The sequence below is a fragment of the Colias philodice genome, chromosome 8 (genome assembly GCF_061535455.1).
Source record: "Colias philodice isolate Cphi_HAF_F1 chromosome 8, ilColPhil1 Martin Lab GWU primary, whole genome shotgun sequence".
Taxonomy (NCBI): domain Eukaryota; kingdom Metazoa; phylum Arthropoda; class Insecta; order Lepidoptera; family Pieridae; genus Colias; species Colias philodice.
The window spans coordinates 2,549,334-2,567,073 of NC_143093.1; the positions used below are offsets into that span (position 1 = coordinate 2,549,334).

Consider the following 17,740-nt stretch of genomic DNA (forward strand, 5'->3'; position numbering starts at 1 on the left):
TATAAACATGCTCAAGTCGATGACCTAATTAATAAGCATTACAACCAAATGCAAACATGTGGAAACTGGTGAGTTAGATATCACATGGGAAAGGTATTTAATATATTTAGGTGAGGATAAAATTTCTAAAAACACTAGGATTCGGAAAACCAGGTTGAGTTGATATATTTTTTGAATCAAAAAATCGTTGATGAGTGGATTATATACCATGGTCGTACCTGTGGTCGTACCACGCTGATTACAATTTTTCAAAGTTTTGGGGTATGCTTGACAGATAATTTTGACTTTTGAAGTGACATGGATGAAATTGACAATTGACATTTCAGTAAAATCGATTTTGTAATTTGTTGCCTTTGCTCAACGCTCATGTGGGATTTTCGCACGTGGAAAAACTTAATGTAAAGTAATGAAATTAGGATAATTTATGAGAAAATCGATTACTATTACTCATTTATTATTTATTCTCTCTTTGCGCCTATTGTTCACCTTTGATATTAATTAAAATCAAATCAAAATAAACCTGCAATAACCTCTTATAAAAATAATGCAGAAAGTTAAGAGAAAAGCTCCAGAAGATAGTGCATCGCCACCAAAGAAAAAGAAGGTACAATTCGATGAATCAAAACCTGACACAGTAACAGATTTTGACATCAAAAAGAATAACAAAGAAAAGTTTAATAAAAATGGAAAAAAGGACTTCACAAAAGGTAAAAAATTCAACAAACCGGCTTTTCAAAAGAATCAGAAAGATAAACCCAGTTTTGCAACGGGTAGACCTGCTTGGAAAAAAGATAATCAAGGTTATAAGGGCAAAAAAGCTCCAGGAGGAAAGGCAGGTGAACAAACAGACAAACCAAAATGGTCAGACACGAAGGGTAAACCTGGTTGGAAAAAAGACAACCAAGGTTTTAAAGGTAAGAAAGGTCCAGGTGCAAAAGAAGGTGAACAAACAGAAAAGCCAAAATGGTCAGAAATGAAAAAAGAAAAGAAGAATCTTAGACTGGAGAGGCGTAAAGCAAAGGCTACAGCGGAGATATTTGAAATATCACACAAAGCTAAACTACTATCAGCCCAAATACAAAGGTAAAAATCTAACTTTAATCTATAATATGCTTTAAATTTATGATATTTCTATTATATTTAATTTCAATAATAATACATTTTTAAGGAAAGTAGTGAAGCAAGATTTCCGTGAAAACTCATGTAAAGAACTGCATGGTCTTTTGAAAAACCAATACAAATCAATAGCACTTACTCACGATTTGAGTAGAGTTATACAGGTCTTGTTAAAATATGGTTCGGAAGAAATCAAGAGTGATATTACTAAAGAGATCATGGATATCATGGTACCAATGATGCAGTCCAAATATGCGCATCATTCTGTTAAACGCATATTGAAGTATGGGTCAGATGCTATTCGTCATCAGGTTATAAGCAAGTTGTTTGGTCATGTAGTTGTTCTGGCAGCCCACACTATCAGTGCCCCAGTTTTAGATTATGCATATGGCGAGTTTGCGAATAAGAAAGAGAAGTTGTATATGCAGCAAGAATTCTATGGAGATATGTATAAGAATGTAAGTTATAGATCATAATACTATATAAATTTATAAAGAATAGAAAAAAATTGATCACGAGGCGGGACTCGAACCCGCATCCTTTGTGTCCCGCCCGCAGTCCCGCCTCATGATCGAATTTTTTATATTCTTTATAAATTTATATTTATAAAGCATTTTAATGCCATAAAACCAAAATATAAATTTCATCATAATACTATTTGAGAATATTATAACCTGTATAGCACTTTCTTTAAATGTTTTTTTGAACCTTATGTGAGTGGATCCTATGTACAATTAGTTATTAGTAATTTATTGCTACATTTTTAAGTTGAAACCTCTATTGCTTTAATTTTAAAAGTGATAAATTTCCACATTTGTGTTGTATGTGTATTTATTATCTTCTTTTATTCAAATATATATTAAATTTAACTGTTTTCTAGACAAAAGATGACAAAGTAAAAACTCTGAGTGACACATACAAGGACAGTCCTGAAATGAAGTCGGCTATATTGCAGTCTTGTAAGGCCAATGTGCAGAGGATTCTTGACAAAAACCTCCATGATAGTGAGTAAGTACAGGCAGTGAGATAATAAGACACAACTTATGTTTATTATTGTGTGAATTGTTTATTTATTCATGTTTTTCAATCTCCACAAAATTGAATTTTGAATAGCTTAGTTCTGAATAGTATCCCTTTCCCATTTATAGTGTAAGCCTAAAGCTAGTATATTAAAAGTTACTTCATTCATTGTTAAGACTGAAAATATTTCTCGAAAATATTTATTGTAACAAAGGAAAATTGTATTCTTGAAATACCCACGAAAAATCTTGTAACAGCCATAATTTACTTTCATACATTTTTTATTTATTAAAAAAACAACTACAATTATAAATGTTATTACAGGCTCTTACATTCAGTCCTATATGACTACATAAGGGAATGTTCGGCAGAAGACAAGGCAGAAATGATATCCACACTCAGTCCTCTAATCGTACCTCTCAGTAATTCACTACCAGGTGTTAACGCTGCTTGCATATGTGTGTGGCAAGGCACTAATAAAGATAAAAAGGTAAGAAGTAATTTGTGTCATATTTAGAATGCATACTACATTTTTTTTTAGTTTTAAAATAGTGTTATGTGAATAATTTGTTATTGTGCATTTTGTATTATTTTCCTCCGGCTTAGAATAATAAAACAAATCAGTAAAAAAAAAATAGTCGGTATTTTTTTTTATTACTCAACACTCATACTTTTTAATAAAATTTTAGGCTATCACACAGAAAGGAAATTATTTCTAATAATAGTAAATAATATTTTAAATGGATTAAGTAGTTTATAGGTTTAGATTGATAACAGTACCTTTTTTTTAGACTATACTAAAAGTGGTAAAAGAGCATGTAGTACCCTTAAGTAAACACAAGACTGGATACAGGCTATTAATTGCCATATTTGACTCAGTTGATGACACAGTACTTGTGAAGAAAACTATTGTATCAACAATAGCAAGCAATTTGAAGGATATCGCGAAAGATCATTGGGGCAACATGGTAAGATATTTTTATTTATTTCTTTTCGCCTGCGGCTTCGCTCGCGTAGTCAAAGAAAAACCAGCATAGTCCCTGTTCCCGTGCGATTTCCGGGAAAAAACCTATTGTATGTCCTTCCTCAAGTCTCAAGCTATATCTGTACCAAATTTGAAGTAAATCCATACAGTTCTTTTTGAGTTTAGCTCGGAAATACATACAAAGAAACAGAAATACAGATAAACAAATAATAATTCTAAAAACTTTATTTTTGGCTTCGGAATCTATTGTAGATCACGCCCCAAGTATTCTTTAAAAAAAATATTCAATGTCCATTTTTTACTTTCCAACAAAATATGCAAAATTGTATCTTCAAAAAAAACACAAGCATTTTATCTTTCAATTAAATTTGCAGACACTCCACTGGCTCGTCAAACCGAAAGACTCGGCGGCATTCCACCCGACGTTCATCAAGTTCCTCGAGGAGGGTTTCAAAAGCGGCACATCCAAGAAGGACGCGGATATTCGTATCAATGAATTGCGTGAGGCAATATTGCCTGCGCTGAAGGAGGATATGGGAAGTGACCCGCAGTTCTGGCTGAGCAGCAAAGCGGCCATGTTGCTAGCGATCGCCGTGTTGTCTATCGGTAAGTGCTAATTTTTTATGGAAGAATAGATACATTAATATCTTTTATGATAGAATTATATATTATAGAGTATAGAGTAAGTCTATAGTGATTTCTCATACATTAATTATTTATTTAAAATTAACAACAATCTTGTGAAAATATTGCACACAAAATTTATGATAAATTTACCAAAACTACAATGATTTATTATTCGTGACATAATGTTTGTTTAACATTTTATACATTCTCTCTTTAGAGACATATTATTTTGAATTATTAGTTCCCATATATGCTTGAAATGTTTCAATTCTAAAATGTAACTATTAATCTTTAACACAAAATATAACTTACAGAATCATCAAAAGAAATATTAGAAGCTCTAGCTGGCGTCATTTGTAAGGAGGATTGGAAAATAAGCGTAAATGAAAAGGAAGTACTCGCCGTAGAAGACGCCGGCATTCACATGTGTTTGAAGAAACTTGCGGCGTTGGATCAAACTGCAGCCGACTTTACACTGGGCAATGCTGTTTGCGAATGTTTGTCAGCAGAAACGGTAAATGAAAAAATATATTAGTATCTAGTATTCATGTTATATAAACCTTTTTAGTTCGATTTAAAAGCATTTTGACTTCTTTAGGCGTGTTGAGAGTAAAATTCATCGCGTCATGACAATACCGTCACGTCGTGAAGTATGGAGACGATTTTAGTATCTGAATCTTGCCAAAAGAGTTTCACTTCTGACACGTGTGCTTGGCACACTCGCTCCTTTTTGTTTTGGTCTGTCTAATTATTAAAAATATTGTTTTCAAAATTAATTAACATAAAGTATGATTTATGCTACACCTGCCCCATATTGCGACCAAGCCTTGCCTCTCCGTGGCTCAATCAAACACTATTGTATGACATTGAGGTATTATTACTAGAGAGGGCACCACAAACGCCGCGCTTGTCGCAAAATCTATGCGACAAGCGCGGCGGCGCGGGACGGCTAGTGAGTCATACACTTTGTAGATATTCGGCCTCTTATTACTTATAAATTAAAACCAATCAATGTATTATGTAACAAATAAATATTGTTTATCTTATTGAAAAATATGAATAAACTTATCTTAAAACCAATCAATGTAACAAAAAAAAAATGATTTTGAGACGATTGACTCTAACTCGTGTTATAAATAGTGTAGTAGCGATGTCCTCACTAGTACGTAGTACATGTTACTCAATGTTGTATGAAGTGATTCATGCCTGAACGTGGCTCGAACGGGGCACCGCGTTGAAATGTGAATGAATATTGTTTCCGCCACCATGTAACATGAAATGCTTAAATGTTGAGGGGCCGTTCATAAAATACATCACACAAAATTCAGTAATCAACACTTTTTGATTTTACAATTTAAATTAAACAATTTTTTTTATATTTACAGCTGAATGCATGGCTCCCAACAAATAGAGGATGTTTCTTCCTACTGAAATTAATTGAGAACAATGCAGAGGCCATCTCCAAGAAGTTGAAGAAAAAGATATCTTCACACGCAAAAATATTAAAGCAGCAGTCGTCAGAAGGGGCAAAACTACTTCTTAAATCTATTGAAAATAAATAGACGACTTACTAAAATAAGGATTTTATTTATTTATTTCAACATTTGTTTATGATTATTACAATTTAACAGTAATTACACTTGGAAAACGTAAAGAAATGTAAAATTAATCATAACATTGTCTAGTTATATTTAACTTATTATGTTATTACATATTAATTATTAATGAATATTTTGAGGTACAATTATTAGAAATGCTACTAGTAACACTGCATCATTTAATGTTTAAGAGTCATATAAAATAATAAATATACATAATTAAATATGTAGTCATTCCAAAAAGTCTATTTATTATGATTCAAAATATGTATTTTCAATTTTGTATGTAGTAGTAATTTATCAAACATTGAAAAAACATGTATTTGTGTTATTATATTAGTACAGTAATAATAGTACTTGATAATTACTTTGAATAAAAGAAACATCAAGCACAGATGATGGAAATTAAAATTTGAGACAATTGAACCACTGTACTACAAATAGTAAATAAGACAGACGGATTCATTTATAACATACAATAATGATAAATCAGTAGAAGCTTATACATAATGAATGTCAAATTTTCTACACAATTAAAAAAAAAGTTTTAGTCACTAATGAATATTACACAATTAAATTGACTACTTATCGGCACACTTATAAAGGAAAATAGGAAAACAAATGCTATTAGATACATTAACTACATTTATTATCTAGATTTATTCTTATAATAAACTTATTCAATATCTTCTGTATATTATTCTAAAAGTTTAATTTACTGACAACCTCAGCACAGCTATTTATTTCAAAATACTTATAAAAAAGTTGGTTTTCACGAATTATTTCTTAGTCCAAATCTTCCCAATTGGATTTTCGATTGTATTCAGAATGTTTAATGTCCTTTTTAGTAAGTCTTCTTGAATTTCTTCCGGCGTCCTGGAAAACGAAAAACTAACATAGTCGCATAAGATAAAACATTAAAATTTAAAACCCATAATAGATCTCATATCTATTATGGGTTTTAAATTTTAATATATCACGTATTTTATATTGTACTAGCTTTCCGCCCGCTTTGTCTAAAATCTAATAAATTATATACTAAAACCTTCTTGAATTACTCTATATTTAATGAATATTAGTGACCAAAGATTTAATTAAATGTTTTTTAATGTATGTTTTAACAAGCAAGCCTACCTATCAGCGTCCAATACATCCCAATCGTCTTCTTTTAATTCCTGGTAAGTTTTGATAACTTTTTTCTGAAATTCTGGCACTTCATACCTAAAATTTGTAAAATAATGTATGTTAAAAGTACCAATAAAAGTTCATCAACACATTGAAATTAAAAAACATATAAGTATTCTGAGTGTGTTTGTATGAACTTTAGAAATAATGTATATTCTTCCTAAAGAAAATTAGTATAATACATTTCTTTAATGTAATAAGAAAACGAGTTGCCACAAATCAACTTCAAACAAAAACAAAACTTCTAAGGAACCACATCAAATTTGATAAATCTTTTTTGGGATAAAGCAAATAAATTAAAGATAAAATTAATTCTTACCTTTCATTTCCAAAACCTTTTCTTTTTTGCATCACTTCTAGTGGGATTGTTAAGTAAAATACTTTATCAGGTTTTGGTAGTCCAACATCTGATGACTTACACCAATTTAAATCCAGTCCTGTCAAATTTAAAATAAGTAATTAGAGTTAAGATCTGTTAATATGTAATACAAGAACACACAAAAATGTGCAGGTGTAATAAAAAAATTCCTAACTTAATTCTAATAATTAAAAAAAACATAAATAGTACAAAACTTTATCATCTTATATGTATATTATAAAATTCCCCTGTCACAATGTTAGTTACCATACTCTTCCAAAACGGCTGGACCGATTCTCATGAAATTTTGTGTGCATATTGGGTAGGTCTGAGAATCGGCTAACATCTATTTTTCATACCCCTAAATGATGAAGAGTAAGGCAGAACAATGTTTGCCGGGACTACTATGGTAAAGTTTTGTACTAATATTTACCTTTTGCAGCTGAAAATGCCACTCCAGAATAACAGTATCTATCTACAACAATGGTGGTGCCTGCCTCCAATGTTTTAATAATATCTCGTAACCTTTCCCAGCGATTGGCTGAGAACAATAGGTGAATGGCTTCATCTGGAAGGTCATTCTGTAAAATGTCTTGATATTATTAAATTTAGGGATTGATAGTTGAATGATAATTAATGTATTTTATGGAAATCATAAATAAAATATAAATGTGTCAAGTTGCACAAAATTTCATTATATTTGAGTAATTATAAAAATGAAGAAATAAGTAGAAATTTACAATATTTTGATGAATGATATCTGATGTACTTTTACATTTACATCTTGTTATTATCTTAATCACCAGTTTGACTTTGGTACTCAAACTCAAAAATATGCAGAATTATTTAATGAGATAAAAAAAAACACCTCACATAATTTATGGATGCCCCCTAATCCTTTCATAAGAAAACTTACTGACCTAAATCAATTCGAGGTATTGATTGCAAATATAAATCAGACATTTACCTTGGATGTTAAATAACTGTTGATCACTTTGCCTATTTCTGTATTGCGGTTTGGGAAATTTGTGTATTCAGCCAAAATGTTCCTTTTTCTTAAACTATCAACTGAAATACATATATTTATGTTGGAATCAATCAGATTTATTGAACTTACTATCTATGTTATTACAGTAGAGACTTGATCATCAAGCCATTTCAATTATAGAGATTCATGATATGATATTATGTGTTCCGTTTGACGTCCGTAGTCCATTATGAGAGAGTACATCGCCTTTTTCCCCGTGAAGTCGCTAGATGGTGCTAGTTTTAAGCCCGTCACGTGGTACCGCCGCCAGCGCCGCGAGTGGTGGGAGACAAAACTCACCACAGTTCCGGCAAGCCACCAGAAATATTCTCATTGTTGCGTCGTTTTTCAAACCGTACGCAAGTCGTTAGATTATATGTAATTTTAAAATACTGTATTTTAAATTACATATATACATAATTTAAATTAAATTTAAATAATAATTTTATACGAACTTTCGAGATTGAAGTAGAAAGTTCAGTTTTTTCTTTTTAAATAGTTTTTATTTAAGTCCGTTACGTTTCATAGTGAAATGAATATTCAAGTGTTACCTGCGTTATCGTTATTTCAAACGAATAACGAAAATCGGATTTATTTGAAGTATAAATCTGCAACCACGAGCGTGGCATCGCGACCATAAGTCTATAGCGCAGGCCATGGGCCTACCGAATCGTGTCGAGCGTCTTAACAGCGCGTTTTCTACGTGTTCCGAGCTGAGTTCTTCTTGTTCGGGGTCCAGCGACGACGAGGAGCCGCCGCAGCGCGTATAGCGCCGCCAGCGCGCGTTCAGCCGCTCGTGTGCAGGTTTGAGATTTGGTCTCAACACGGTGAGTCATGTTATTAATACATTATACGTGATTTACGATGATTTCAATACAAATCGTTCAACGTTAATGGTTATTACTGGATGTTACGCGTTAGATAACCTATTTTCACAAATATCGGTTTTAAGATAGTATATTAATTGCCGAAAGCAGATTCGAAACGTGTTTCGATCTTTTGATTTTATTCCTCCTTGAATCGTATTCGCTACGCGGACATTCTAAATGTATGTGAATTGTGCCTTCCTTTTCCGAATTGAGGGTAGATATCAAAAACGAATTCTCAATCTCGTTAGATTAGAAAATTCATCCGATACGAGTCGAATCAAGTAGAATGTAGTTGCCTATATCTTGTAAGCACAATAGAAATAGGTAAATTATTACGAATTCTTACAAATTTATCAATAATTTTTGCCTGACGCATTAAATTGGTCCGCGACTCTGTGCCTAATTACTGCTAAATTTAAAAGCGACTTCTATTCTCTATACAAATAAACTTAAGAATTAATAGAGATGCTTTGAAGGGGATTATTGATAAGTTTAAAGTCATATAAAATTCCTCCCGCTGTGGAAAGAATTTTTAACTTACTAACATGATTAGTAGCATATGCAGATAGGCGGATTTGATAAGTTGGTTTAAAACTCGTCACAATCAGTTTTTACCAGTACATTCAATAACCGTTAAGATCGACTTTTTAAGTCGTTTCAAATCATTTCATGAATACAAAAGGAAACACCAAAAGAATAAAAAAGGGGGGGGGGGGGAGATTTTCAACAAATAAAAGCTCAAATTAATCTCGTCACCCTCGAATACCATGTAATTCGAAAACCAGCCATAGTTTTCACATAAGAGGTAATAATACTTATTTATTCTTTAACTCTGACATCACACTTTATGTCTTTGAAGATTTAAGTCTCTATTGAAAATCAGGGGTTCGTCAAACGAACACCATGACTATTGTTAATCACCCCTTTTCATAATTAAGAAAAGCAAGTTCTGCAAATACAGAGTAATTTTCAATTTCACACCCACTGTTAACTGTGACATGACATACTCAACATAAAATCGTAAATTTTTGTATTTGCGAGGCTATCGACTACCCGTACGTATCGACGCCTCCTATATCCTTGTATCACTATTGTATACCATATCGATATTATAATTATAAATACATCATAAACGAAGGTCAATTACTTAAGATATCGTATCAGCCCTTCGGGCTAGCGTCAGCTCAAAGAATGTTTGAAGAACCAAGGGGCTGTGGCCTTTACTTGGTGATTTACATGGGCAATGATTTGCGCTCACCAGAACAGCATGTACACCACATTGAAACGAAATGAAATGATTTATTTTGCAAGAAATGTGAAAAATTTACATATGTTATATTGTTTCATTATTCCGCACAAATCGTCAATTGATTGGCTTGCAGAGACTTTGGAATTGCAATTCAACTCAATTCAATTCGAAATAAAGTTCGTCTCTAACCTACTTTGGAGTATCAATCCGATAGAATCTATTCTGACACCCGAGCGTTGCTAAGATTTTCTACGAATGGTTTGGAGCACGGAAGCAAATTTGAAATTGGCGATGGAAATTAAATTGAAAGTGTCAGTGCCTAAAAACAGGCTTAATAGCAGGCAGTTGGTCCCTCAAGCAGGCATACCACCTCTTAGGGTTTCTCAACTTTGCAACCTTCATCACCCTCCGGGGAAGGATGCACTGCCGCATGCTATAGCGCCAAGGGAACGCCTCTCGGGGCTTATTACCTTTGCAACCTTCATCACCCTCCGGGGAAGGATGCACTGGCGCACGCTGCAGCGCTACAGAAACGCCTCACAGGCTTATCACTTTTGCAACCTCTATCACCCTCCGGGTAAGGATGCACTGGAGCACGCTGCAGCGCTACACGAACGCCCCACGGGCTTATTATTATTTTTGCAACCTCCATCACCCTCCGGGGATGGATGCAGTGGCGCAGCACGCTGCAGGGGTACAGGAACGCCTCTCAGGCCTTTTATTTTGAAACCTTCATCACCCTCCGGGGATGGAAGCACTTACGCACGCTGCAGCGCCACAGGAACGCCTATCAAGGTTTGTCATCGTTGCAAATTTTATTACCCTCCGGGGAAGGATGAACTGACACACGCCACAGCGCTACAGGAACGCCTCTTTGGGCTAATCAACTTTGAAACCGTTGTCTCCCTCCGGGGAAGAATGAACTGCCGCTCTTGTTAAAGATCTAGTTCAAAAACATCTTTTAAAAGCAAGTAAGTAAAAAAACAAGTATAATATCTACCAGCCGTACCCAATTCACAGGATAGTCTTGGCAGTGAATGAAAGGACCTTGGACCCAGTGCCATTGAAATGTTTGCAGTAATAGCTTTCCTAATCTTGACTGTCGAGGTAGTAAGAAAAAATTTTATTCAAAGGCAGAACGAAATCTCTTTGACAAGAGTTATTAGTTTGAACGTTTGAACACTTCACAACCTTCTAGGGCTGTACAGCTAGGAAGCCGAATTCTAAAAATAAATTTTAATCACAGCTCAAACAGCTTACGTTATTTCAAGTAAGACAGTCATAAACAACCGGCTCTATTGCCTCTAGTTCATTATAATAGTACCCAAGTGGAAGAAACCCTCTTTGCACCCAGACCTCAAGAGGCGTGCTACTATCAGGATAAGTCCTCTCAATCTTTCACTGACAAACACGCACAGGTTCAACTCCAAAGCAAATACAGAACCTACAGCTGAAAGTATGGCTCATTTTGAATAGGTCAACCTGTTGTACACCTTGATGGACAGCTTAAAAAAATAAACATACATAGACTGCTGGTGGCCACTGACCAGGCTATAAAAGGATGCTAAATACTTAGCTAAATTATGTATAACTGACGGTTTAGTACACTATTCTTATACATAAAATCAGTCGGTTTGTATTAAAATAATATTTTATTAAAATTTCATCTGATCATTTAAGCAAACATTACCTTAGGGTATTTCCTTAGCTAGAACAAATCTTTCAAAATTACAAATCCGGAAAGTAAGGAAGGTTATTCAAAAACTCTTATCGAGATATTTTTAAAATAAATCAGCATAATAAAAATAATTATTTAACTATGTGATTTATAAAATTAATAAAAAATTGTTTGCATTTATTAACGCGCAGCTACTATACTGTTATTAGCTTTTGGACGTGTTCTCTATTTATTCCTGTTTACATTGCAATTCAAAACAATGGGTCGAGAGTGAAGACGCGTTTACCTCGCATTCCGCAAGTTAGCTAAATTTTTGTCACATATTATGTAAATATGAATCCAGTTTCAAGCGCATTTTCCAATCCATAAGAGGTTCTCTGACTAATCTGTTTATTACTACACAGCATCCGGTGAGACCAGCTACAGCGGCTATCATAGGTGGCAGGGTAAAGTGAGCTCTTTTAGAGTGGAGTTTGAAATCTGGGTAATGTTACACAGTTATAGTAGCATCATCAATCTATTTGGAGAAATATCTAGTTATATCTAGATATGTTTATAAACATTATTATTTACTTACAAATTTTTAAAGAATATAATAAATTCGATCACAAGGTGGGATTCGAACCCCCGTCTTTCCGCCACAGGGTGGAATTATTATTATATTATTGTCGTAGTGTATCTAATACTAATTCGTCATTAGTAATCACAATCGAGATATTTCAGCCTACTCAGGTTTAAGTGCATATTATACTGATTAAAATGTTGTCAAGATATACTTGTAGTATATTTATGGATGTATTTTATGCACGGTATTGAGACAAATTTTCAATAATTATCAGTCATGATTTTATACATTATATACTTTGTTTATAGGATGTATGTAAGCTTTTTGGGGCATTACTCTATCACATTGTTGCATCTTATTTATCAAGCCACCAGGAGATATCAAACAACTCTCTCATAATGGACTACGGACGTCAAACGGAACACATAATATATAAATTTTACCTTAAAATAAAATTTGTATTATGTTTCCTAAGACGTCCGTAGTCCAGATAAGGTCTTCCTGGTGTTATTTTTGCACCATTCATTCCGTATCATTTATGAGACGAACAATGAGAATATTTCTGGTGGCTTGCCGGAACTGTGGTGAGTTTTGTCTCCCACCACTCGCGGCGCTGGCGGCGGTACCACGTGACGGGCTTAAAACTAGCACCATCTAGCGACTTCACGGGGAAAAAGGCGATGTACTCTCTCATAATGGACTACGGACGTCTTAGGAAACATAATACAAATTTTATTTTAAGGTAAAATTTATATATTTATAATGTCAGATTGGACCCACACATGTACAATAATCATTTATCATGTTATGAAGAACTGTATCAAACATTTTTAAATTCATTAGACAGATCACACTACTAAATACATAAATGGTAAATAGTTAAATAAAGAAAACATTAAATTCTATTTTTAATTATATAAAATACAATTTGTTTGCATTGAAAGAATATTTAAAATATTAAAAAATTACCTAGTTGCTTCGCTTGTGTTGTTTTTCCGGTTCTGTCCACTCCTTCAATAACTATGAAGGCTCCTCGTTTCACTATCATTTTGTTAATATTTACTTATAACAGCTGACTGAATTTACTACCACCGTCACTTTGTTGTTATGAAAAATGAATTAATATTCAAACCTGAAACTGAACTGAACATATATCACAGGAATTTTCAATTTTGCAAAAAAGAAAATGTACTTAGTAGCTTAAATCGTATTCTGTGAAAATGTATCGATGAAGATTTTGTAGTTTACTTACTTTATTGCTGCGTTTGTGAAACTTACAATATCTTGTTTGTACAATAGAAATAACTAGGGTTAAACTGGTGAACTTAAAACAATACAAGGATAGTTTATTTCACAGAGCAAGTAATATTCAATTCAATTTGATAGCAGCCAGCTGATATGAATTATGAACTGTGATTATGAATCTTCAATTTTGGAGGGAAAAATGACATTACAATTTACAAAATATGTCACTACTGTCAAATTATAGGTTTCGTTCCAATCTGCACATACACTTGTCAATTATAAAAATAGTATTTTATAACGTAGCTGTAGGTCTTCTGTAGGTACTTTATATAGTTTACTGTAAATAAAATATAAATACGTTTACCTTTTTATGAAATACAAGGAAAATAATAACTTTTCAAATAAAACGACTATGGAATGTCTCTTATCATGCAAAATTAAATGGATTAATTAAATGGTACAGAGACAAAGCTTCATTTACTTATGTGACAATAGTATCTAGAACGCTATATTATATTAGTAGGTAACATGAAGACCGTGTATTTCTAGCCACTGGGCAATACGAGGGGCAATAGAATTTACCTTGAATATAAAATTATTACATTTTTTTTTTACCGCGTTATGCAGAAGCAATGACATATTGTGTTGACACTTGACAAGTGCTTGCAGCTTGACATTATGACAGATGACTCAAGTTTGAAATGTCCAATGTCCAGTTTAGTATGGAATTTCATAGTGATCGTTTGTTTGGTTAAAAATTTAGTCATAACATTTCTTTCATAATAATTTCTTTGTTTATAAAGTGATAATTTAGTAAATCGTTGTTATCGAAAATGAAGAAGGGATATAAGGTGACAGACGTTAAAAGAGAGAAAAAAATCGGCGTTGCCGCGGAAAACTTACAAGAGCTTATCGAGAAATCATGCAGAAAGTTAGGCGTAAGTAATATTATAATGTATATTTTGAGTTCAAAGTAAAGGCTTTGAATCGATGGCCTTTTACAGCTTTATGTGCTTGGTACCTGTTGGTTAATCGGGTCAAGGGTAGCAGCCTTGACATATATTCGTAGCCCTGACCTAATTCAGTATGTCGGTTTTCAGTTCAATGTCAGCTGCGCGGAGTGCCGGCTTCACGTCGCGGAGGACGGCACTCTGGTGGATGACGACGAATACCTGAAGACCTTGCCGCCGCAGACGCTGTTTATTTTGTTGCAGAAAAAAGAAAAAATGGTAACTGGTATGTTTAGTTATGAGCACGTTATGAGGCAATGTTCGTAAACCCTTCATTTGCTTGGAGGTCTTAGGAATCAATAATTATTATATAATTTTTTTATTTATTAAAATGTAATGTGATTTAAAAATTATTAAAATATCTGGACAGGATATTCAAAATTTCAAAATCAATTAAATATCAATAGAAAGCCTCACAGGGAGTAGTAGTACCTAGTAACAATTAAGAAATTCAGTGGTAATTGATTTCTTATCTTTAGTTTCCAATGAGACAAAAATTGTCTTTATCATTTATAGATAATATTATAACACATCAGTATATTTACTCTTTGTTTATTTTAATTTACAAGTTCTAATTAAATCACAGGTTTATCAGAAATATACATGAATAAAGTTTTGTTTGTCAATCAAGACTTGCCTAGTGACTAAAAAAATAATTTTTAAATTATTATTATACTTATTCAAAATTATTATTTCAGACTTTGATTACTACTACAATTTGATTAGATCAGCAAAGAAGGATTTCATTAATACTGGACGGGCTGCAAAAGAGTTCCTTGATACAAACTTGCGGGAAAAATTCAAGGTGTTCCAGAGATATATTACAGCAGCTGACGATGCTAAGACTATGGTTAGTGAGAGAAATCTACATCCAGAATGGTTTGAAGGTAAGAAAATTCCTTTAATTTCATTCATGATTTTAATTTCGTTCCATAAATTGAAAGTTTTTAATAATAATTTTGTTATGAATCTGTAGTGTTAATATAAACTAAAATTCGTTTTTCAGGTCTTGAGCCTTCAGAGAAAACAAAAGAGCAATCCATGTCGAAGCGAGTCAAAGAAAGAATGAGGGGTTATTATTACAAAACAAAAACAGCTTTACAATCTTCCGAACTGTATACACATTCCAAAAACGGGCACGGTAAGAAACTCATAGATCAGTTCCTTTTAGATCTACGTAAGTTGTTGGAGAGTAGCAAATATAATGAAGGATATTTTAACAGAAAGTTTGAGAAAAAGATGAGACTGTGTGATGAAACTGGTCTTTTTGAATGCGGAGGGCTGTGGAATAACGAAAAGTGTGCTTACGAAAACGAACATATCATAAACCCATACAGAAGTCGCGAAGAACGCATCATATTCCAAACATGGAATTTGGATCACAGAATCGAATTATCTAGAGCTATTATACCAAAGATAATCCAAGCCATAGACAAAATATGCAATGGTGTCGCGACCTGCGTAACTTGTAACAAAGATTCTCTCTGTTATAATATTGAAACTGATAGATATTATCTACAAATATTTACGCGGGAAAATTTGAAACTCGTTCACATTGTTTGCCATTATAAAGGCAAACATGAAGTAGAGACTGGTGTTTACACGATCTGCAATATGTGTCTGGTGAGAAAAGCTTGTATCTAAAAACGGATTATTTATGAGAATAATTTTGTTTATGGTCAGGATAATTAATAGAAAATTTAAGTCATATTAGTTATAATAATTTTTAAAGATTAGAAATTCAAACAAACAGAGTATATTTCGAAAAATATGTTAAATAATATGATTTATGGTCTACTAGTTGTTTAAATTTCATGAATTACATTAATAAATACAATCATTAAGAGCATTTATACTCGATAAATATATGTACTACTATTTAAGTATATAAAAAGCTTAAAACTTCTCTCGTCTTATTACAGTACATACTAAAATTTTACAATGTTTGTTTAAATGTATTGGGATCTAATCTGAATACATTTAGCAGATCAAAAAATCAATTAAATACACACTATTATTATTATAGTATATTTTTATAATGTATGTCTATATCATGGACGTATAAAAAAAGACGGACGCCGTATTACGAACAAACAACGTGAAGCCACCATAGTAAGCTAGCGATCGTGTAAAGACAATAAACACGCACACACTCTCACCATAGTAAGCTAGTCGGCCGCCATTACGACGTGAACTACCGACTGATTAACTGCGTCACTGTTTCACAAAAAATATTTAAAATGCCGTCTTGCGTGGTTAAATGGTGTCGCAACAGTACAATTTTAAATAACAAAACACGAGGGATTACATTCCACAGGGAAGCAAATTATTTCTTTTATGTTTTAATGACAAAATTATTACGGCAAAATTTATAGAAAAAAATACAGCCGCCATTGTCATCAGGACAGCTGTTGCCATGGCAACATGGCACACTCACATGGAAGTTTCGCCGCCATTACTAGGCTTCACTCAATGTTTAGGCGATATACCGTCCGTCTTTTTTTATACGTCCATGGTCTATATTTATTATTTTTGCATCTTTTTCATACACATATTGATTATTTTTTTATATTTGAAAGAATAGTTCAGAATCGATTTAAATCAGAGTTTCGTGTCATGTATAACTAAGGTAATGGAACAATAATAAAATTATTGCCCAAATTAAGGGCAATGTCCTTAATATATCAAGTAGCCTTTCTATGTAGTGATTATTTACATTATATTATTGTTGTAATTATTGTCATTAGATAAGTTTTCTATTCCTTAATTTGATCTCCTGTCCCTTGAGTTAGAATTAAGAATTTTGTTACTGGCTTTAGATAGTTTAATTTAATAAGATAAAAAAAAATTCGTAAATGTATATTTAAGTAACTACATTACGATAAGTATGTATCTTTTTTTTCTTTTGTATGGTAAGATAAAGCATCGTTTCGTGTTTGGATAAAATGAAGACAGCATTAGCATAATAATTTATAAGTCATATACTTTTATCAATTCCATTTATAATTTTATAGCAGATTTTACTATCTAAAGCCAGTGTCAAATAAAATATTATAGATATTATTTAAGTGTTAGAAATCACTTTTTAACATGTTAAACATGTATTCTGTAAACGATATGCAAACATGAAATTTAGTTTTTACACTATTTTATACCTAAGCGAATAATTTTATTATGACCTTTATGTAAATTTTTTACTAAACACAGG

General features: G+C 32.7%; 3 protein-coding genes across 6 annotated transcripts; 2 read left to right on the top strand and 1 right to left on the bottom strand.

Annotated features, from left to right (window-relative positions):
- Window positions 1–326: 326 nt before the first annotated feature.
- peng (Pumilio and CPL domain-containing protein penguin) lies at window positions 327–5,327 on the top strand. The gene is made up of 8 exons (XM_089697713.1): window positions 327–1,083; window positions 1,169–1,574; window positions 1,997–2,124; window positions 2,461–2,626; window positions 2,928–3,104; window positions 3,496–3,727; window positions 4,063–4,262; window positions 5,134–5,327. The coding sequence occupies exons 1-8, from the start codon at window positions 545–547 to the stop codon at window positions 5,308–5,310; spliced, it is 2,025 nt and encodes a 674-aa protein (XP_089553839.1). The 5' UTR covers window positions 327–544; the 3' UTR covers window positions 5,311–5,327.
- A 264-nt stretch (window positions 5,328–5,591) lies between these two features.
- LOC149486361 (thymidylate kinase) lies at window positions 5,592–13,708 on the bottom strand. 3 transcript variants are annotated; one of them, XM_089697755.1, is made up of 7 exons: window positions 13,530–13,708; window positions 13,247–13,420; window positions 7,857–7,957; window positions 7,323–7,470; window positions 6,851–6,968; window positions 6,481–6,567; window positions 5,592–6,222 (listed from the first exon to the last, which is right to left on the bottom strand). In XM_089697755.1, the coding sequence occupies exons 2-7, from the start codon at window positions 13,323–13,325 to the stop codon at window positions 6,126–6,128; spliced, it is 630 nt and encodes a 209-aa protein (XP_089553881.1). In that variant the 5' UTR covers window positions 13,326–13,420; window positions 13,530–13,708; the 3' UTR covers window positions 5,592–6,125. The 3 variants fall into 3 exon arrangements, with proteins under 3 accessions (XP_089553881.1, XP_089553880.1, XP_089553879.1); XM_089697754.1 differs by having other exon boundaries at window positions 13,247–13,409; window positions 13,526–13,708; XM_089697753.1 differs by having other exon boundaries at window positions 5,593–6,222; window positions 13,247–13,415.
- A 540-nt stretch (window positions 13,709–14,248) lies between these two features.
- Window positions 14,249–17,051, top strand: Drep4 (DNA fragmentation factor-related protein 4). Of its 2 annotated transcripts, XM_089697740.1 has the most exons (5): window positions 14,249–14,460; window positions 14,623–14,758; window positions 15,231–15,419; window positions 15,539–15,673; window positions 15,756–15,923. In XM_089697740.1, the coding sequence occupies exons 1-5, from the start codon at window positions 14,356–14,358 to the stop codon at window positions 15,773–15,775; spliced, it is 585 nt and encodes a 194-aa protein (XP_089553866.1). In that variant the 5' UTR covers window positions 14,249–14,355; the 3' UTR covers window positions 15,776–15,923. The 2 variants fall into 2 exon arrangements, with proteins under 2 accessions (XP_089553866.1, XP_089553865.1); XM_089697739.1 differs by having other exon boundaries at window positions 15,539–17,051.
- The last annotated feature ends 689 nt before the right edge of the window (window positions 17,052–17,740 follow it).